Here is a 23689-nt window from a genome sequence, read left to right on the forward strand (position 1 = left end):
GCCCTTATACTCGAACCCATGGCCCAATACATCAGAACAAACCAAACTATAACTGGCATTGAAGTAGGAGGTATTACACACAAATTATGTATATTTGCAGACGATATATTACTTTTTCTATCATCACCACAGGTCTCTGGTCCTAACTTAATACCAGCTCTTGATGGATTTGCAGCCCTATCCGGCCTTATGATTAATCCTAAGAAATGCCTAGTGCTTAATATTTCACTCACGAACATGGAATTGATCCCGGCTAGGGCTGCACTCCCATTTACATGGGCAGAAAAATCAATCCCATATCTTGGAATTCATTTAACAGCATCTCATTCTGATTTATTCTCAACCAATTATCCTCCTGTATTAAGATAGATCACAAATCTAATAAAACAATGGTCGCAACTTCCTTTATCCTGGATAGGGAAGATTAATGCAATCAAAATGACTATTCTACCCAAATTGCTTTATCTATTCAGAGTCTTCCCTATTCCAATTCCTTCCTATTTTTTGAGAATAGTACAAAAAAGAGCAACTTCGTTTATATGGGGCTCTTCTAAACCACGTATACCTATACACACACTACATCTTCCCAAAAATAAAGGAGGCCTGGGATACCCTAATTTTACTAACTACTACAGAGCAGCACATTTGGCCAGTCCGTCCAAATACCATGCAAAACAGGAAATCCCATTATGGGTATTTATAGAGGCTTCAGAAAATGACCCTCTATTAATATCAAATTTATTATGGCTTGATCCTAAAGACCGCTTTAAAATTCATAATCCCATAACTAAACACTTCTTATCTCTCTGGGATAAACTAAAAACCAAATATCAGTTACAATCTCCACACAATCCTCTCCTTTCTTTTATCAGAAATCCGGCATTTTATCCGGCATGGATCTACCCAAATTCTTTTAAAGCTTGGACAACATCAGGCATTCAGACACTAAATGACTTCATAGCATCTAAATCATTCCTTTCATTCCCATCGCTTAGAGAAAAATATGATCTACCAAACTCTGAGATATTTAGATATCTCCAAATCAAAAATTTCTATACACCATTCCTAAAGGGGGATACACCATTATCCCAATTATCCATTTTTGAATCAATCTGTACAAAAGATCCATTTGCTAAAGGTACAATTTCATCACTTTATAATCAATTATATGGAGTAGCAAATCTTAATAGACCCTCTTACGTTCAGAGGTGGGAGGAGGACCTGGGACGAACTTTAGAAGACACGGACTGGTCTAGCATATGGCTCACATCTAAGTCATCTTCACCCAACATCTTAGCACTGGAGACAAATTATAAAGTCCTAACTCGCTGGTACCTTGTACCCGCTAGAGTGGCAAAATATTCACCTAATACCTCAGCTCTTTGTTTTCGAGGATGCCCAGAAATAGGCACATATTTACACATATGGTGGACGTGCCCAGTAATCCAAACCTTCTGGAAGGAAGTCTTCGTGATTGCATCTAAAATATTTAAAAAAATAATACAACCAGATCCATATTTAACTTTACTTAATCTAAAACCGGAATGGTTAACACTCTCTCAATTCAAACTTATGATCCAACTAATAACGGCTGCAAAACAAACAGTGGCCAAGGCATGGAAATCTCCTACATTGGTACTAGTAGAAACAATTCACAGAATGAATAATACAATGTCCCATGCTAAGATGGTAGCCATCGATCAAAATCAAATTCCAAAATTTGAAAAACTTTGGCATCCTTGGATAAAACAACAGTTCCTGTCAAACTTCAATGACTCTGTCCTGTTGCCATGGTAACAGATTAAATGACTTACAGAGACACCCATTCTAAGGCTTCAAAGAGAACTAAAAAGAATAATAAACTGACGAGCGGGACAACCTTGTGGACCATACCTCTACCTTTCAACCCTTTTTTCTTCTTTCTCTTTCCTTTTCTCCACCTTACGATTAAAGCTCATTATCAGAATTTATTTGACCTATATACACTCTACTTGTAAACAATATGTATAGTAGGTATAAATCATTTGAATACCTACAAAAGTAACTAAGGAAATGATATATATCTTTAATTTAGGTTTACGTGAACCCAATGTTTAATATTTGAAATTTCATGATATTTACCTATATAAACCCTACTGTAAAACAATGAGCTTACTTTATAGATCCTTGTAAACTTACTTTATGTATCTTTATAACATTGTATACTCAATAAACTTCTTTTGACAAGGAAAACATTGAGCATGCAATACATTTAGTACAAAAAGAATCATTCAGGGTTTGATAAATTGCAAATGAGCAGGTTTTTCCTTAGGTTACCTGCTCCAGACGACATCTTAGCTCTGTCCCTTCCATCTCCCAAGTAGCTTTGTCTTCTGCAAACTGCTGCTGAATTTCATGTCTATCCATGGCTTCATCCCGCAACTCAGATCGGAAATCATCCACTAAGCCCTTTAATGCAGCAAGGAGGCGATGATTTTCACTTGCCTATAAAATAAAAATACTTAATGATACGTAATACTTTTTTTTAAAACATACAATTCATGAAAAGTGTGTATTAAATAATCAGGAGCGTTGCATATTAAATGAAATAGTTAAATTGAACACATTTTCATGCCCGAAAACACAATGAAATTCTATGGCAGTGCAAGATACATAGCCAGGTAAACATGCGCATTAGATTGTATGAAAGCAGTGTGTACAGCAAGATACTGAGAAGTTTTCAGCAAGCTTTTGCAAAGTAGTGCTAAATCTTACTGAAGCCTGGTAGCAGTTTGTTTAAAGGGACACTGTTTAACCTCTCTAAACTAGAACTGAATGGTACTTTAACAAACTGAGTACCAGCCTGTATATAGCCCTTATTACCAGTTTTCAGTTTTATGATGGTGTGACTGACAGTTACTCGGTCATGCAAGAGAGTACTCAAATGAATTTTATATAACTTTTTTGAGACACAGAGCTTTCTTTTGGTGGTGTTCATTAACCACAGTGTTTTTATTTTTTACTATGTAGAGGAAAAAAGACTACAAAAATGCTGAAAGGAAAAACATTTCCCTTACTCTCTGTTATAAAACATAGCAAATAAAAATTGCTTATAACAGTGATCATCAAAAAAAATAAAAATAAATCCATTATCAACCCCCCCTCAAGAGAAGTACAGTCACTTAGGTGAGAGTGCACTGCTCTAAAAGAGTACTGTCTACTTTACAAAAAGAGGTCACTTGGGGGATATTTGTACTGTTCTGGCATTTTGGAGCATCAAGGAATGAGATGTCAGTACATCAGGATTGATCTTTCAAATACATAGAACATAGTTTGTAGACTAACTTTCACACAGACTAAATAATATACATTGATTTGGGCTATTTTTCCCAAAGAAATGTAGCAGACTACATTTTGCCCTAATTTATGAAGAAACATTATTTGTTTGCAACATTTTATAGAAACTAAGAAAAAACTTGTTTTTTCAAATGTTTTGCCCTTTTTTTGGTTATATAATAAAAAATTAAAAAACAATTTGTGATCAAATACCAATAAAAGAAAGCTCTATTTGTGAGAAAAAATTATATACATTTCATGTGTGTACAGTGTTGCATGACCAAGCCCAAGCAATTGCCAGTTAAAGTAGTGCAGTGCTAAATAGCAAAAAATCTCCTGGTCCTTAAGAGGGTAAAACCTTCCAGAGGTTAAATGGTTCATAATAATAATGGTTCATAATAATAATGGTTCATAATAACCAGTCACTCTGATTCGGAATAAGTATGTAATTAGTCTTGTGAAACAAAGAACTATTTCTTCAAAGCGACATTAAGGACGAAATTGGCTACACAGTTTGTTAAAATCCCTGTAATGCACATTGATCACCAAAAGGGGTTTGTTGTTTTCTCAATAAAAGTGGAGTTACTATTCAGATGCATAGAATAGGGGAGTTAAGGGGTTATTATACAGATCACTGGGAAAAGGATAGACCTGAAATGTACAGGGGACAAGAGGGAAGTGAAGGGGTTAAAAAAAAATATCCCACAATCAAACCTCCTCCTATCCAAAATCTGCTGCTGCTTGTGCCTTGGAACTAATGAATGATCCTTTATTCATTAGTTCCTCCATCTGTTGTAAGAGAAAGGGGTGATCGCCGCAATTGATCATCACAGTGATACAGAGCCACTCAGATCAGTTCTGTACACTGTATGTGTGAATTGAGCAATTCAATGATAACTCAGTTCATAGCCAATAAATGGAAAAAAGAAATGCTTATGCCAGCATAAAATGCAGTTTACGCTAGCTATAGTGCTGGACACAGCAAAGGTAATATCAATTATATGCCGTTTGTGCCTCAGTGCAACAAAACACTAAATGTAAAGCAAACATGTCATCTTACAAAACTACCTATTACATTTACAAATCTAAATTCAAAATGTACCCATATCTCCATACAAAACATACAGAAATCAAACAACTGGTTACTTTTGCTGTACAATTTTTATCCTACATTGGTTCACATTTTAGGCTTAAAAGGTTTAAAAGTGGCAGTTGACAGTATTCCTCTTTTGTATTACACTAGACAATGTCTAGATGCCCAGCACTAACCTCTGTTCTGATCCAGCCTAGTGAAAATCCTGGTACTTCAGTTACCTCTTGCCCTATACAGTGCAGCATTTAGTGTCTAAGAGACCAGTTGTCAGGTTGGAAAGATGTCATGTGGGGATGTGCTTAGCCCTGAGCAGTTAGTGACTTTTAGAAAGTCCACATTTGCATAGCATTCACAGGGCTTATGGCAGCAGTGGGCTAATATGCTGTGCCTGGAGCAATGCAGCTCCATTAGTTTAATTGATTTTTGCTTAGTATAGTTACTTTTAACATTATTATTTAATATGGCATATTTATCAGTGAATATTTATAAAACTGTAATTTAGGTTTCAATGGACCATATAAAAAAGTATTAACATTGACCAGTGGCTCTCATTTCCTTTCACAAGCCTGTTTAGCCTGCAGTGGCAGTCCAAGTGGTTCACTAGGACCACAGATGGCCCTTGGGCCCAAAAAAATATATTTCCTGACAGCTCCAATTCAGTCTACCACTGGGTCTGCCCCGACCATACCCCCACATGCAGGACCTCATAAGTTTGACTCCCTCTCCCAGACCAGCATTGCTTTCTTTTCCTCCTAACATGGTAACAAGGTAGGACCTTTTTTTGTTCCCGCATTATCCCTCCCTGGTTAGCTAGTTAATTCCCAGTGGTAGGCTGACATGGGGCTGTCAGGAAAACTGAAAATTGAATATAACTGAATATACTGTACATTGAATTGAATACGTACCGCAATTTTCCTTTCCTGACAAGCGCCAAGTCAGCACAAACTCCCACCCAGGTGCGAAAATCTAGCTATGTAACGCCGGCTTGGGAGAAGAAGTCACATTTATGAGCTAGGTCCTGCAGGTTAGGGTATGGGTGGGGCATAACCAGTGGTAGGCTGACATGGAGCTCATCAGGAAAGGAAAATTGCGGTAAGTATTTGATATTCAATTTTGCGTTTTAAAGTATTTATACAGAGGTTTGTAAAACTATGTCCTGGGTATGCCTTAACATGCCTTACTGCAACTTTCAGGAAATATATAAAGAGAAATAGATCTCATGCATCAAAATATTATATTGACATAATTTATAACCACTCTGTACGCTGCTGCTAATCTCTTTAAATGACAACGTATAATTACATTTATTGTGGGGATTTATTATAACTAGATTCCGTGTGAACTATAGTATGATACATGAATACTCACTGAAAGGTTTTCTTAAAAAATAAAAAAACACCACATTTTATTAGGACTTTTTAAAAGCATGCTGGTAGCTATGAAGATAAAGCTGTTGCATAAAATGGGCTGTACTATTAAGTCATTGTTTGTTGGGAAATGTTCCAGTACTTTCACAGATATTTCCATTACCATAGCAAGCTGTAACCTGCAGGAAAGCCAAAACATATGTGATACATCTTATTTGGCTTACTCAATATATTTTAGTGCAAGCTCTCAAGAATACTGCACTTCTGCTGAAGCATACACTGGTTATCTATGGCATTATAATGTTTATTTTATGAGCAAACATTTTTTCAGCCATGATAGTGGACTAAAAGAACAATGCTGGGCTTTCTAACAACAAAAGCAGACCATGTGCAGACAATGCTAGGCTTTCAAGTAACAGAAACACTGTGGTTGTGGGTGGTCAGTGGGAGTTGGGTTAACCTTAAAAACATTACAGGACATGTTTATGGTAGGTGCTCTGCTATCAACCCTTTTCTATAGGCAGGGTTGAAATGAGACAGGGTTGATGAGTAGTTATTTAAATCTACTATGCGCATTCAGTCACACTTGTGTGCTCCTTCATGCACCACAGAAGCACCAGAAAAAAAAGGCAATAGGCACAATTTTACAGCAATGCCACCAGGGAAACAGGAAACTTTAAGGGGGACATCTGCTTTAGAATAGAGAATACAAATGGAAGACCACTTTGATTTAACTACTGCACTTATAATATGAAATTAGCACTGACTTTCACTTTAAAAAGATACTGCCTATTAGAAAAGAAGGCAGTGCTGTCAGTTGAACCATTCAGGTCTATTTCTAGAATAGCAGCTGTAGACAGAGCCTTCAGAGGGCTTCTTCTCTGGCATAGGACTTGATACCATCTGGCTGCAGGTGAATATAAAATATTTGATTTTTACCTGATTAAAAATATACATTTGTTTTACTTTTTAGCACTGAAAGCAATAGGCACATACAAAGCTATACAATTCCTTTAGGCTCGGTTCAAAACGCGCCAGACCCGCTGTGGAGATATGTGAACTGGCTCCGTAGAGAGTCCGTCAAAATGGTGGATTGGAACCCGCATCCAGTTCGCAATGGTGTGAACCCAACCTTAATGTTAAAAAGGAGCATCAAATGTGTAAATACTGTAACAGCTCCTGTAAGGCGAAACTGTTACATGTATGGCAGAGGTAACCTTTCCCAACAACTTTATTGATGTAAGTGCCAAGGGGGGTTATATATTTTTTAATTTTATTTTTAACTTGAGCTGTAAACTGTCTGGTAGCACATGGCGTTTGCTGGATAATCCCTTCAAACTGATCATCAATCAAACCCATCTCAATCATTCCTGCTTGGTGATAGCTCTGAAGCCAGGCAAAATCCTGTTGTCACCTATAAGTTCTGCCCTACTGTGACCATCCTTATTTTTCTGTATTTTTATCATAACTGTAGTCTTATGTAGGGACACCAAATTCAGATGTAATTTACCTTATAATGTCTTTTCTTGGGCAGCTACTACAAACTCACCCAGTAGTTTGCATACAGAAGTATACCTGGCAGGGAGGTACTGCTATCAATAAACTGGATGGGAACTACTGTGGCCTTTACACAGACATCAGCGCGTCTATCTGCTGAGTCAACCCTGTAGCAATATATTGTCTGTCACTAATAATACTGTCCATCTAATGGAATTCGTATCTGATTTGACACCAGCGAAAAGCGATTCACATTTTAATTGATCTGTCTAGAAATAACTCTCAGTTGGCTCCACAGCAGGGGTTTGAGTCATAGAATACATCCAAAAGGTATAAAACAGATCTAGAGCAAGATTTAGCTGTAGGTGCAAATACATTTAAAATTCAGGTGTTATAACGTTTTCTCATGTTGTAATTTTAGAAAGCATGTAACGCTTTTACTTTGAAGTTAATAACTGAAGTGATGATACTAAAATTCGTGCCAGTAAAATCTCTGTGTAATGAGCTCTAATTTTACAGATTTGTGGAAATATACTTTTCTTTTTGACTGTTCTAAAACTGGATATGTGAGTAGGATACAAAAGCCCAGGTAACGCTGCCACAAGTTGGGTCAACAGATCGTAGAAGTGCTGAACTGTGCTGTAAAACCACCCACCATTGTCTTACTAGTGTGATGTCTCTACTTTCCTAACTGATAGGCTGCTTCTCCCAATACAGCAACCTAGTACCTCCAAACAGGACAGACTGGAGAAGGGTTGGGGCATCACACTTGTTAACACTTCCGCCTAGCAGCATTAGGGTTGTTGGTTCGAACACCAACCACGGCATTACCTGCCTGGAGTTTACATGTTCTCCCTGTGCCTGTGTGGGTTTCCTCCCACTCCAAAGACATGCTGGTAGGTTAATTGACTCCTGTCTAAATTGGCCCTATTATGTGTATGTATGAATGTGAGTTAGGGACTCTAGATTGTAAGCTCCTTGAGGGCAGGGACTGATGTGAATGTACAATATATATGTAAAGTGGTGTGTAAATTGACAGCGTGATATAGTTACCTGTAATTAATAAATTAGGCTTAAAACCTCTGTCAGTTTACTACTGCTGTCTATGCCCATGTCGTTATGATTACCTGTCCCAGTGACTGTAACTAATCAGTGGCAATCTCCCAAGTGGTGAATCAGACAGCAGTAAAAACCAAGAATGGTTTCAAGCCTTTTTGTCCAAAACCCAAGGCTTTTATTCAGTGGGAACGCAGTAGTTCTGGCACCTCCAGCACTTAGTGTATGTGCTGGCAAAGGGTGTTGGAGAGCCTACTGATGCTGGCAAGGGGGGATCTATTGTCACCAGGGGTGTAAAGTTGCTGGAGAGGATTTACTGTTGGGGGGTCTACATTTTTGCTGCCTGCTTGGGGGGCTTATGATGCTGGCTGCTGAGGGAACTTTTCTAACACACCTAGGTGGACTGTGAGTGCAATGTTCTCCGCTCGAAGTCCACCTTTTTTGAAGCCTATTAGAGCATATGGCTCTAATCAGGTTCTTCAAAAAAACATCCCCACCGCTGTAACTCTGAAAAGGGGTCGGACGCCTGAATAGGGGATGGCTACAACGGCCATAGATAGATTTATGCAATGCATAAATCTATCCATTTTACATAGAGGGGGGTGACAGAGGGGGTGGCGTCCATGCGCCCTTAATGGACGCACTGCCACTGCTCAGAGTTCTACACTAATCTGTTTTTAACCAAGGTACAGTGAACAGAGTTTAATTTAAATTGACCTAAAAAGTATATATGGGGTCAATTTATATGTAACCATGGTAGTTTGCATTGTACCTGTGTTCACATTAGAAACTAAATACAGTGGCTTGAAAAAATATTCATACCCCTTGAAATTTTTCACATTTTATAATGTTACGACCAAAAAATTTAAATGTATTTTATTGGAATTTTATGTGATAGGCCAACACAAAGTTGCATATAATTGTCAAGTGAAAGGAAAATGATAAATGGTTTTCAATTTTTTTTACAAATAAATATCTGAAAAGTGTGGCGTGCATTTGTATTCAACCCACTTTACTCTGATACCCCTAACTAAAATCTAATGGAACTAATTGCCTCCAGAAGTCACCTAATTAGTAAATAGAGTCCACGTGTGTGTACAGTTGTGCTCATAAGTTTACATACTCTGGCAGAATTTATGATTTCTTGGCCATTTTTCAGAGAATATGAATAATAACACAAAAACTTTTCTTTCACTCGTGGTTAGTGTTTGGCTGGAGCCATTTATTATCAATCAACTGTGTTTACTCTTTTTAAATCATAATTACAACAGGAACTACCCAAATGACCCTGATCAAAAGTTTACATACTACAGTTAATACTGTGTATTGCCCCCTTTAACAATGACAGCTTGAAGTCTTTTGTGGTATTTGTGGATTGGCAAAAAGCCTGCATTTCCTGTAAATTCTTGGGCTGTCTTGCATGAACTGCACGTTTGAGATCTCCCCAGAGTGACTCAATGACTTTGAGGTCAGGAGACTAAGATAGCCACTCCAGAACCTTCAGTTTATTCTGCTGTAGCCAGGTCGACTTGGCCTTGTGTTGTGGATCATTGTCATGTTGGAATGTCCAAGTACGTCCCATGCGCAGCTTCCTGGCTGATGAATGCAATGCCATCAATTTTGACCAAAATTCCTGTGCCTTTGTTGCTCACACATCCCCAAAACATCAGAGATCCACCTCCGTGTTTCACAGTCAGAATGGTGTACCTTTCCTCATAGGCCTTGTTGACTCCTCTTCAAATCTAGCGTTTTTGGTGTGGCCAAAAAATCTAAATTTTGGTCTCATCACTCCAAATGACTTTGTGCCAGAAAGACTGAGGCTTGTCTCTGTGCTGTTTGGCATACTTTGTGGCATTTGTGTAGTAATGTCTTTCTTCTGGCGACTTGACCATGCAGCCCATCTTTCTTCAAGTGCCACCTTATTGTGCATCTTCAAACAGCCACACCCACATGTTTTCAGAGATTCCTGTATTTCACCTGTACTTATTTGTGGGTTTTCCTTTGCATCCTGAACAATTTTCCTGGCAGTTGTGGCTAAAATTTTAGTTGGTCTACCTGACTGTGGTTTGGTTTCAACAGAACCCCTCATTTTCCACTTCTTGATTAGAGTTTATACACTGCTGATTGGCATTCTCAATTCCTTGGATATCTTTTTATATCCCTTTCCTGTTTTATACAGTTCAACTACCTTTTCCCGCAGATCCTTTGACAATTCTTTTGCTTTCCCCATCACTCAGAATCCAGAAATGTCAGTGCAGCACTGGATGAAAGATGCAAGGGTCTGTCAGGAGACTATAAACTCATTGACCTTTTATACACACACACTAATTACAATAAACAGATCACAGGTGAGGATGGTTACCTTTAATAGCCATTCAAACCCCTTTGTGTCAAGTTGTGTGCATGTTATCAGGCCAAAATCACCAGGGTATGTAAACTTTTAATCAGGGTCATTTGGGTAGTTCCTGTTGTCATTATGATTTAAAAAGAGTAAATACAGTTGATTGATAATAAATGGCTTCAGCCAAACACTAACCATGAGTGAAAGAAAAGTTTTTGTGTTATCATTCATATTCTCTGAAAAATGGCCAAGAAATCATAAATTCTGCAAGGGTATGTAAACTTATGAGCACAACTGTATTTAATCTCAGTATAAATACAGCTGTTCTGTGAAGCCCTCAGGGTTTTGTTAGAGAACTTTAGAGAACAAACCGCATCATAAAGGCCAATGAATACATCCGACAGGTCAGGGATAAAGTTGTGGAGAAGCAGTGTTAGGTTATAAAAAAGAATCACAAGCTTTGAACATCTCACGGAGCACTGTTCAATCCATCATCCGAAAATGTAAAGAGTATGGCACAACTGCAAACCTACTAAGACATGGCCATCCACCTAAACTGACAGGCAAGGAGTGCATTAACCAGAGAAGCAGCCAAGAGGCATCCGATGGTAACTCTGGAGGAGATGCAGAAATCCACAGCTCAGGTAGGAGAATCTGTCCACAAGACAACTACTAGTCATGCTCTCCACAAATCTGTCATTTATGGAAGAGTGGCAAGAAGAAAGCCATTGTTGAAAGAAAGCCATAAGAAGTCGCATTTGCAGTTTGCGAGAAGCCATGTGGGGGACACAGCAAACATTTGGAAGAAGGTGCTCTGGTCAGATGAGACCAAAATGTAACTTCTTGGCCTAAAAGCAAAACGCAATTTTTCGGTCGGCAAAAGTTTCTATTTAAAAATGCGATCATCTGTGGCAATTCTGACGCGCAAAATTCCTACGCATGCTTGTAAACAATTCGACGCATGCTCGGAAGCATTGAACTTCATCTTCTCGGCTCTTGGTAGTGTTGTACGTCACCACATTCTTGACGGTCGTAAGTTCAGCAAACTTTTGCATGACCGTGTGTATGCAAGGCAAACTTGAGCGGAATCCCGTCGGAAAAGCTGTCATATCTTTTTCCGACGAGAAATCCGATTGTGTGTATGCGGCATTAGAGTCTGCAAAAGACTTGAGACTGGGGTAGAGGTTCACCCTAAACATACAGCCAGAGCTACAATGGAATGGTTTAGATCAAAGCATATTCATGTGTTATACTGACGCAGTCAAAGTCCAGACCTAAATCCAATTGAGAATCTGTGGTAAGGCTTGTAAATTGTTGTTCACAGATGCTGACCATCCAATATGACAGAGCTTGAGCTATTTTGCAAAGAAGAATGGGCAAAAATCTCACTCTCTAGATGAGCAAAGCTGGTAGAGACATCCCCAAAAAGACTTGCAGCTGTAATTGCAGCGAAAGGTGGTTCTACAAAGTATTGACTCAGGGGGGCTGAATACAAATGCACGCCACACTTTTCACATATACTATTTGTAAAAAATGTTGAAAACCATTAATCATTTTCCTTCCACTTCACAATTATGTGCCACTTTGTGGTGGTCTATCACATAAAATTCCAATAAAATACATTTATGTTTTTGGTTGTCACGTGACAAAATGTGGAAAATTTCAAGGAGTATGAATACTTTTTCAAGGCACTGTATACCGACCCCAATATGCATTGTGTAGAAAACAGTGTACACACCAATAAAACAAACCTGCCCTGCAGGTCTACCAAGGTTTGTCTGCAGGAAAACTGAAGTTTAGGAGAAATTAGTATACTGATGCCACTGGCACAGGCACAGTATACAGCATGGGACTGAATAGGGTGCATTCTATTCTGCAATAAATTAACCGTACCACGAGTTAAGTGTGTTTCCTGCAGGCAAACAATCAATGAGGCATGTTGAGACAAGGTATTAAACATGTCCTGCTTCTTAATACGATCCCTAATTGCTCTAATGTTCCAAGACAGAATTGCAATTTCAGTAGCCATCACTAACTTTATATGTATAATCAAATGCAAATAATATAGCAGTGGCCTCAGTGAATCGGCAAGAAAACATCCTCCAGCCCCCTACATGCACAAAAATAATACTTGTAAAGGATATAGAGGAGGCTTGAGCACTTGAGCTTGAGCGCTTGCAGGTGGCTATCTTGGTAGAGGCAGGACTTTGTGTTCTCATGTCAGAACCTCCAGCAAAGAGAATAGTGAGAACCATGGCAATGATATCACCAAATCTCATTCCTAATCTAGTGACACAGCAGTGCCTTAGGTCTCACATTGCAGATATACAGCTTTGCAGCTCAAGGCACAGGAAATTCACTGTTCTTTTTTAGGTGGAATTCCAGACAAAAGGTAGAATTTTCAGGGCACTGCTTAGGTACAATGAACATTTCTTGATGTCTCCTTTAAAAGCACATTTTCACATTTGAGTTTTGGTCCACTTTAGCAATATTATTACCCATACAACTTTTTGCTAGGCTTTGCTACAGTTGGCAAACATATAGCACAGGGCAGTAATATAACTTACGATTATAGTAGTGCAAAGATTTACACTTTAATAGAGATGTACTTGTTATGCATAATAAAAGATTGATTGGTCGGTGAAAGAAGTAGTTAATTTTTAAAACAGAAACATTCTATTCTATTGTGTTTCTGCAAACAGTTCAAATGTTGCAACCAACTGATAAAATTATTTTATTACTCAGCAGTTCATGTTCTTATTTGACCTTAAAAGATTTCATATTTCTTTTTCATTTTAAACTTTTGTGGTCTTTAAAAAGGGGAAATCAAAGTATAACTATATTATTACTTGAACAGATTACAGAAGTTTTATCACACAACGATCAAGGCCAATAATATTCTGCCAATTCTGCCAACACCTCACTCATAGAAGGAGCTCATAAAATACTATACTTGTTGCTGGCAGTACTAATATATCTCGTTCTTTCGCATGAGTTCACTGTGCTTTATTACAGTACTTAGATGTTTTTCAGTATACAGTGCAGGCCATTGTTTTGCTTCAATAGTAGTTGCACTAGGCTGGCTATGGTATATCTGAACACAATAATTAAAATATCATATAAGCCTCAAAACCCAACCCTGGGCTTCTGTTAGATGTACCCATGCAGTGGGGTCCCCTAGACAGCAAGTTAACGTTCAGCATTTTTTTAAGTTTACCGCACCATACACATTACCAATGTGCAATGGTGTGTATCCCATTACTTGTAGGCAGCGGTGTCTGGTAAAAATCCTCCCTTCAGGATCTTTTTCATACCTGCCAAACACTGCCCTGAGTGGCCATCTTCTGGTGACATGAAGGCTAACAGCAGCTGCTACAGAGAAAAGTTGCACCACTTGCCTGCCCCCTTCTGCCCTCTCCACCATTCACAAAACATGTACTATTATTGTCACACAGTGTATTGCGACGTTGAATGGAAGAGGAGCCATTGAATGACAGGATCTCCCATGCACACTCACGGACTGTGATGCATTGTGGGGCAATTATAGTAGGGTTCCATGAAAGGCAGAAAGTGCAGAAAGGGCAAGTGGCACAACACTCTCTGTAGCAGCAGCTGCTGTTAACTCTCACAGCCCTGGAAGACAGCTGCTCAGGGCAGTATCTGTCAGCTTTGAGGGAGACACAGCAGGGCAGATTTTTAGCAGAAGCAGTCCCTGTAGGTAACGGAGTGCACACCATTACACTTAACTAATGTGAATGGTGCTGTAGCCAAAAAAAAACCTTTTTAAGCTGCCCGTAGCTGCACTCCTACATTACCAATCTATGTGGGACCCTGTACTGCTGGGACCTAGGGAGACCTGTAGGAGTCTCCCCTGCATGCGCTCTAGCAGAAACTGCAACTGTCGTTGATAGTGCCTGCACACAATGGTAGCATAAGGGACACAGGGCAAAAGCCATGCGTACTCCACAACAGTGACTGACAAGACAAGTGTCCCTCTTATGCTGCATGTGTGTGTGTGTAGCTCTGAACAGCTGCATGTACAGTTGTAGTCTCAGCGGGATCACCAGTGGTGGCTGGTACTTTATTGGTCGGGGGGGCAAACAAACCTGGGACATTTACCCCCTCTCCAGTCGCTCAAAAGGTGGATTTATTGGGTCAAACCAATATACAAATGATAAAAGCGTGATCACGTAGCATAAAATCGAGTGTAGGGAATAGTGTGCCTAGCCTTGCCTTGTGTATTCCCTACACTCGATTTTATTCTACATGATCACGCTTTTATCATTTGTATATTGGTTTGACCCAATAAATCCAACTTTTGATCTGCACTTTTGGAGTACTCCAATTTTTTCTCTCCCCATACTCTTGGGACTGGATACGCATGATGAGCATCACTGTAGCTGGTCCAGTGAAAAGGAGATGTCCTTTGAGATCCGGGACTTCCATCTCCCTCCAGGACAGCCATCCACCTGGATCTCTAAGCCTGTCTGATTCGGTGTCGCTGACATACGAATCCACCTGTTCTGGTAAGAGTATTTCACCTATTTCTACCTCAAGATTTCCATGTTGATGAATCACACACTAGAAGATTTTCCACTCATACTGGATTCCATATCTTATTGCACTGTGAGACTTTATCACCTATGTTGCCCATACTTATGTCACAGTGGATAATATTCACGAGTCATTGAACTTTACTCACCTATATTTATTTTGGCTTTGTTCTATTTATGTCACAGTGGACACCACCCACTGGTCACTGAATTTTATTTATATATATACATTTTGGTTTTGTTTTGTCTTAGCACTACATTTTTCACTCCAGCCCCCATAGCAAGCTGCTTGCTGTGGGGGCACTCAACAGGAGGGAGGGGTCAGGAACACTGAAGAGGGACCCGAGAAGAGGAGGATCTGGGCTGCTCTGTGCAAAACCACTACACAGAGCAGGTAGGTATAACATGTTTGTTATTTTTAACTTAAAAAAAAAAAGAGACTTTAAAATTACTTTAAAGTGGTTGTAAATCTCAAATGCAAAAACAATTAGTGCAGCGCTAAATCAATGACAATTTGATATCCACATTCAGATATCTGACATGCAATATTTGATAAAGTGCAAAATACCTGACAAAGTGCAAAAATTATCTAGTAAAGTGCAAAAATACATCCAAACATAAAGTGTAATGTGCTACGTACTCTACACAGTGTCCTTATTTGATCCAATCCAACGGTTCAGGCTGGGAAAAGACCCCTGACTTTACAGTCGAGATTCATCCAGATGCCTGGACCAGCAGCTGGCTCAGCCTCTCAGCTGCACTTCTGGGGGACTGAGCCAGCTGCTCCCTCCCCATCACTCATTGAAATCTTGGCTGTACCAATCTGATAAGGAATGAGTTTCCTCCTTGTTTTACTCTTTACCAAGAGGAAAAGGTGCGGGGCATGGACAACAACTAATGGAATGTGAAAATGTATCTCTAGTTTTTATATTCCTGAGGAACTGTTTTACATAGATTTATGCACAGAAAAGCAAATTTGAATACTTAGTATACATACGGCGTGCATTTATTAATTCCTTTCTGCAAATAAGTTATGGTTTGAATCTGCCTGCATTCATTTAACTTCAAGGGTAACTCCACTTTTGTTGAGAAAAAAACATTCTGGGTGATCGAAGTACATTGCAACGATTATAACAACCTTTGTTGCAGATTCCTACCTTTTGTTATTCTGAAGAAATCCATGTGTGTTTGTCTGTGCCTCTGTACTGAGTGGGTCTAATGGGAGTGGTTTCATAATTAACCGTCAGGTGTGCAGCTGCAGGGCCCTAATGAGGAAATCTGCTGGGCCTGCATCCCTTTAGACATGCTCCTATTGAAATTATCTCTCCAAAAATGAGGGTTTTGACTTGTATCTTAGGCAGACTTCTGGGAAAATTGGTGAGCCAATCACACAAGCAGGAAATGATGTTTCTGCAGAGTGGTCAGTACACACTCTGTGTACAGAACATCTCCAGGTAGTCATATTGCAATGCATTCTTAGAAAATTACAGTGGCTGCAGATTGAAAAGGAAAGGTAATTTTTAATAACATTCAATTAAAATATGATTAGTGTCGCAATTATATGTGCTTGATTATTTTTTCTTTATTTGCTATTTTTTTCCCCACGAAAGTGGAGTTACCCTTTAATACCTGCTTCTGATGCTGGAGTAATTCAGGAGTCTGCAGCTGGGGGTTGAGGTCTCTGCCGTGCTCGCTTGTGGAATGTTGGGGATAGTCTGTTAAGGCAAACACTCCATCATCCTCATCTTCTTCCCCTTCCTCCAAGTCAAGGTCATTTTCTTTGAAGTCAAGGTGACCAGTAAACTCAGGAAGGGTATTTAGTTGATCAATCTGCAATCAGTTAACAAATTCACCGGTATACATAAAATGTAAATAATAAAATACATGAATATTGTACTCATGGCAAAAACAAAATAGTTTGTTTAGCTGGAATACATACTGTATATTCACAATTATGTATTTATGAAAAAATTATGTTGACAAAGTACCTGCCTTAGCTAGCAGAATGTTAGATTTTTTTGAAGACAGCTATTATGATATGAAGATACATGCACAATTATAAAAGCTAGCTTTCAGCATAACCTTATAATTTATCCACCTTAAATAGTAAGCTTGTACAACACTGGCCTTAGTCATAACATTCTTGGCTTGGTCTTAGTCTGAGTATCATGGCATCACACTCTTAGTGGTTTCTCAGTTTATTCCAAAGAAGAATCCAGAATTGCTTAAACAAACCTACGACAATAATATGATGAGTGTGGCTAAGGTTGGGGTAAGGTAATCTGATAGGTAGAACTGAACATTTAAGACAATTTATCAAGAGGTCAGTTCTGTACTGTGATCCAGTGTGAAAGAGCAAAATATGGAAAAGGCATTGTATTTATGTATTAAAACAATAAAAATGAACCAGGAAAAAAATATATATATGTATGTACAGTATCTCTCACAAAAGTGAGTACACCCCTTACATTTTTGTAAATATTTTATTATATCTTTTCATGTGACAACACTGAAGAAATGACGCTTTGCTACAATGTAAAGTAGTGAGTGTACAGCTTGTATAACAGTGTAAATTTGCTGTCCCCTCAAAATAACTCAACACACAACCATTATTGTCTAAACCGCTGGCCACAAAAGTGAGTACACCCCTAAGTGAAAATGTCCAAATTGGGCCCAATTAGCCATTTTCCCTCCCCGGTGTCATTTGACTCGTTAGTGTTACAAGGTCTCAGGTGTGAGTGGGGAGCAGGTGTGTTACATTTGGTTTTATCACTCTCACTCTATCATACTGGTCACTGGAAGTTCAACATGGCACCTCATTGCAAAGAACTCTCTGAGATCTGAAAAAAAAGAATTGTTGCTCTACATAAAGATGGCCTAGGCTATAAGAAGGTTGCCAAGACCCTGAAACTGAGCTGCAGCACGGTGGCAAAGACCATACAGCAGTTTAACAGGACAGGTTCCACTCAGAACAGGCCTCGTCGTGGTCGACCAAAGGAGTTGAGTGCACGTGCTCAGCATCACATCCAGAGGTTGTCTTTGAGAAATAGACGTATGAGTGCTGCCAGCATTGCGGCTGAGGTTGAAGGGGTGGGGGGTCAGCTTTTCAGTGCTCAGCCCATACGTCGCACACTGCATCAAATTGATCTGCATGGCTGTTGTCCCAGAAGGAAGCCTCTTCTAAAGATGATGCACAAAAAAGCCCGCAAACAGTTTGCTGAAGACAAGCAGACTAAGGACATGGATTACTGGAACTATGTCATGTGGTCTGATGAGACCAAGATAAACTTATTTGGTTCAGATGGTGTCAAGCATGTGTGGTGGCAACCAGGTGAAGAGTACAAAGACAAGAGTGTCTTGCCTAAAATCAAGCATGGTGGTGGGAGTGTCATGGTCTGGGGCTGCATGAGTGCTGCCGGCACTGGGGAGCTACAGTTCATTGAGTGAACCATGAATGCCAACCTGTACCGTGACATACTGAAGCAGAGAATGATCCCCTCTCTGTGGAGACTGGGCCGCAGGGCAGTATTCCAACATGATAACGACCCCAAATACCCCTCCAAGATGACCACTGCCTTGCTAAAGAAGCTGATGGCAAAGGTGATGGACTGGCCAAGCATGTCTCCAGACCTAAACCCTACTGAGCATCTGTGGGGCATCCTCAAACAGACGGTGGAGGAGCGCAAGGTCTCTAACATCCACCAGCTCCGTGATGTCGTCATGGAGGAGTGGAAGAGGACTCCAGTGGCAACCTGTGAAGCTCTGGTGAACTCCATGCCCAAGAGGGTTAAGGCAGTGCTGGAAAGTAATGGGGGCCACACAAAATATTGACACTTTGGGCCCAATTTGGACATTTTCACTTAGGGGTGTACTCATTTTTGTTGCCAGCAGTTTAGACATTAATGGCTGTAGAGTTATTTTGAGGGGACAGCAAATTTACCCTGTTATACAAGCTGTAAACTCACTATACAGTGGGGACAGAAAGTATTCATACCTCCTTAAATTTTTCACTCTTTGTTATATTGCAGCCATTTGCTAAAATCATTTAAGTTCATTTTTTTTCCTCATTAATGTACACACAGCACCCCATATTGACAGAAAAACAGAATTGTTTACATTTTTGCAGATTTATTAAAAAAGAAAAAACTGAAATATCACATGGTCCTAAGTATTCAGACCATTTGCTGTGAAACTCATATATTTAACTCAGGTGCTGTCTATTTCTTCTGATCATCCTTGAGATGGTTCTACACCTTCATTTGAGTCCAGCTGTGTTTGATTATACTGATTGGACTTGATTAGGAAAACCACACACCTGTCTATATAAGACCTTACAGCTCACAGTGCATGTCAGAGCAAATGAGAATCATGAGGTCAAAGGAACTGTCTGAAGAGCTCAGAGACAGAACTGTGGCAAGGCACAGATCTGGCCAAGGTTACAAAAAAATTCTGCTGCACTTAAGGTTCCTAAGAGCACAGTGGCCTCCATAATCCTTAAATGGAAGACGTTTGGGAGGACCAGAACCCTTCCTAGAGCTGGCCGTCCGGCCAAACTGAGCTATCGGGGGAGAAGAGCCTTGGTGAGAGAGGTAAAGAAGAACCCAAAGATCACTGTGGCTGAGCTCCAGAGATGCAGTCGGAAGATGGGAGAGAGTTGTAGAAAGTCAACCATCACTGCAGCCCTCCACCAGTCTGGGCTGCATAGCAGAGTGGCCCGACAGAAGCCTCTCCTCAGTGCAAGACACATGAAAACCTGCATGGAGTTTGCTACAAAACACCTGAAGGACTCCAAGATGGTGAGAAATAAGATTCTCTGGTCTGGTGAGACCGAGATAGAACTTTTTGGCCTTAATTCTAAGCGGTATGTGTGAAGAAAACCAGGCACTGCTCATGACCTGTCCAATACAGTCCCAACAGTGAAACATGGTGGTGGCAGCATCATGCTGTGGGGGTGTTTTTCAGCTGCAGGGACAGGATGACTGGTTGCAATTGAGGGAAAGATGAATCCAGCCAAGTACAGGGATATCCTGGACGAAAGCCTTCTCCAGAGTGCTCAGGACCTCAGACTGGGCCGAAGGTTTACCTTCCAACAAGACAATGACCCTAAGCACACAGCTAAAATAACGAAGGAGTGACTGTTCTTGAATGGCCCAGCTAGAGCCCTGACTTAAGCCCAATTGAGCATCTCTGGAGAGACCTAAAAATGGCTGTCCACCAACGTTTACCATCCAACCTGCCAGAACTGGAGAGGATCTGCAAGGAGGAATGGCAGAGGATCCCCAAATCCAGGTATGAAAAACTTGTTGCCTATTTCCCAAAAAGACTCATGGCTGTATTAGATCAAAAGGGTGCTTCTACTAAATACTGAGCAAAGGGTCTGAATACTTAGGACCATGTGATATTTCAGTTTTTCTTTTTTAATAAATCAGCAAAAATTTCAACAATTCTGTGTTTTTATGTCAATATGGGGTGCTGTGTGTACATTAATGAGGAAAAAAAAAATGAACTTAAATGATTTTAGCAAATGGCTGCAATATAACAAAGAGTGAAAAATGTAAGGGGGTCTGAATACTTTCCGTCCCCACTGTATATATAGATATAGATATATCTATATATCTCTATATCTATCTATATCTATCTATATCTATCTATATAGATATAGATATATATATATATCTATATCTATATAGATATATATATATATATATATACACACACACACACTATTACCAAAAGTATTTGGGCACCTGCCTTTACACGCACATGAACCATGAACTTTAATGGTATCCCAGTCTTAGTCCATAGGGTTCAATTTTGAGTTGGCCCACCCTTAGCAGCTGTAACAGCTTCAACTCTTCTGGGAAGGCTGTCCACAAGGTTTAGGAGTGTGTCTATGGGAATGTTTGAGCTTTCTTCCAGAAGTGCATTTGTGAGGTCAGGCACTTATGTTGGACGAGAAGCCCTGTCTCGCAGTCTCCACTCAAATTCATAATCAAAATAAGAGAGGAGACCCCTGACGTTGCCAATCAAGCACCGGTGTGTATGAGCTTTTCTAACAGGTTTGCCAAGTACCTGCTCAAATATGAACACCTGTATATATCGTCACCCCAGATTATGAATCGTGAACTAATCGCATAAAGCAGGGTGATTGTCCTCTGAACTTAACCAACAGCATACAAAAAAATATCGGAAATAGATTCCAAAAAAGCAGTTTCTTCAGAGAGGACACACTGATATATAGCTTAACTATCTTTATTGAAAGACCCTCAAAAATAAAAAAAAGTGCATATCTAAACAGATTTAACAGCAATACAAAAGATAAGGATGAAACTAATCCTCCCTCCAGCCAAAATTAAAAATAAGACTGACGTCTTACAGGGAACATTGGGTGGCCACCTTACCCTATATACACACCTCCATCAATCACTCGTCTTGCATACACATACAGACAAAAGTCCTTGACCCGGGTCTTTTTGAATGGATGTTAATCAAATGTTGCTCCGATGAATAGGAGAGTAAAATAGGGGACCATGGGCATGTACAGGGAACAATTGTCTGTATCAGGGCTGCGTTAAAGGCGAAAAATCCACCCGTAGGATTGACCTAGATATATTGAGAATCAAACAGAGATCCGTGCAGTGTAGCACTATTAAGCACGGGGTATCACTGTTTGAAATTAGCGGTATTGGTCCGTCCGAGGGTGGAGATAGGCTGAGGTGGTTCCGAGCTGTTTGGTGGGCATCCAGAGGTCCCAGCCACCACATGAGTGATGGCGAGATGCTTACGCGTTTCACCTGATCACAGGTTTCCTCAGAGCATGCTCTGAGGAAACCTGTGATCAGGTGAAACGCGTAAGCATCTCGCGTAAGCATGCTCTGAGGAAACCTGTGATCAGGTGAAACGCGTAAGCATCTCGCCATCACTCGTGTGGTGGCTGGGACCTCTGGATGCCCACCAAACAGCTCGGAACCACCTCAGCCTATCTCCACCCTCGGACGGACCAATACCGCTAATTTCAAACAGTGATCCTGCTTCTCTGCCGCCTTCCCATGTGGCTGTCCAGAATACCGCCTACACAGCCGATTGCTACAGCCCAGCTGACTATCTTTGTACCCTGCGATCTACCGTAAATGCAGTCTGGAGGAATCAGTACTGCCGGAAGTGTATAGCTATCAGCACGGTCCACTGACAAGCCAGGAGACGGCGACAGCACGGGCACTCCACGGACCATGAGACACCCAGATCAAGACGCCTAAACGGTGAGCGATCAGCATATGGCTTTTTATGGAAAAACATCAATGGACTCTGGTCTGTTAGGTCACTAACTGTTGACCCCCGTGCTTAATAGTGCTACACTGCACGGATCTCTGTTTGATTCTCAATATATCTAGGTCAATCCTACGGGTGGATTTTTCGCCTTTAACGCAGCCCTGATACAGACAATTGTTCCCTGTACATGCCCATGGTCCCCTATTTTACTCTCCTATTCATCGGAGCAACATTTGATTAACATCCATTCAAAAAGACCTGGGTCAAGGACTTTTGTCTGTATGTGTATGCAAGACGAGTGATTGATGGAGGTGTGTATATAGGGTAAGGTGGCCACCCAATGTTCCCTGTAAGACGTCAGTCTTATTTTTAATTTTGGCTGGAGGGAGGATTAGTTTCATCCTTATCTTTTGTATTGCTGTTAAATCTGTTTAGATATGCACTTTTTTTTATTTTTGAGGGTCTTTCAATAAAGATAGTTAAGCTATATATCAGTGTGTCCTCTCTGAAGAAACTGCTTTTTTGGAATCTATTTCCGATATTTTTTTGTATCCACTCAAATTCATCCCAAGGTGTTCTATTGGGTTGAGGTCAGGACTCTTTGCAGGCCAGTCAAGTTCCTCCACCCCAAACTCGCTCATCCATGTCTTTATGGACCTTGCTTTGTGCACTGGTCCACATCATTTGGTGGGGGGGGATTATAATATGGGGTTGTTTTTTGTTTTTCAGGGGTTGGGCTTGGCTCCTTAGTTCCAGTGAAAGGAACTATTAAGGCATCAGCATATCAAGACATTTTGGACAGTTTCATGCTTCCAACTCCACGGGAACAATTTGGGGATGGCCCCTTTCTGTTCCAACATGACTGTGCACCAGTGCACAAAGCAAGGTCCATAAAGACACGGATGAGCGAGTTTGGGGTGGAGGGACTTGACTGACATGCAACCCGACAGAACACCTTTGCGATGAATTAGAGTGGAGACTGCGAGCCAGGCCTTCTTGTCCAACATCAATGTCTGACCTCACTAATGCGCTTCTGGAAGAATGGTCAAACATTCCCATAGATACACTCCTAAACCTTGTGGACAGCCTTCCCAGTAGAGATGAAGCTGTTATAGCTGCAAAGGGTGGGCCAACTCAATATTGAAACCCACGCAGTAAGACTGGGATGCCATTAAAGTTCATGCGCATGTAAAGGCAG

At 40.3% G+C, this 23689-nt stretch overlaps 1 protein-coding gene across 6 annotated transcripts in view; it reads right to left on the reverse strand.

The window, feature by feature from the left end:
• Nucleotides 1-23689, reverse strand: part of MTCL1 (microtubule crosslinking factor 1) — a 256548-nt gene that overhangs the window by 39473 nt on the left and 193386 nt on the right. For all 6 annotated transcript variants that reach the window (XM_073631361.1, XM_073631363.1, XM_073631360.1 and 3 more), the window contains 2 exons: nt 16852-17052; nt 2317-2484 (listed from right to left, as the gene is read on the reverse strand). In XM_073631361.1, coding sequence (XP_073487462.1) covers nt 2317-2484; nt 16852-17052 — 369 coding nt within the window. The remainder of the gene's footprint in view (nt 1-2316; nt 2485-16851; nt 17053-23689) is intronic.

Source organism: Aquarana catesbeiana, linkage group LG05, assembly GCF_042186555.1.
Source record: "Aquarana catesbeiana isolate 2022-GZ linkage group LG05, ASM4218655v1, whole genome shotgun sequence".
In the NCBI taxonomy this organism is placed as follows: Eukaryota; Metazoa; Chordata; class Amphibia; order Anura; family Ranidae; genus Aquarana; species Aquarana catesbeiana.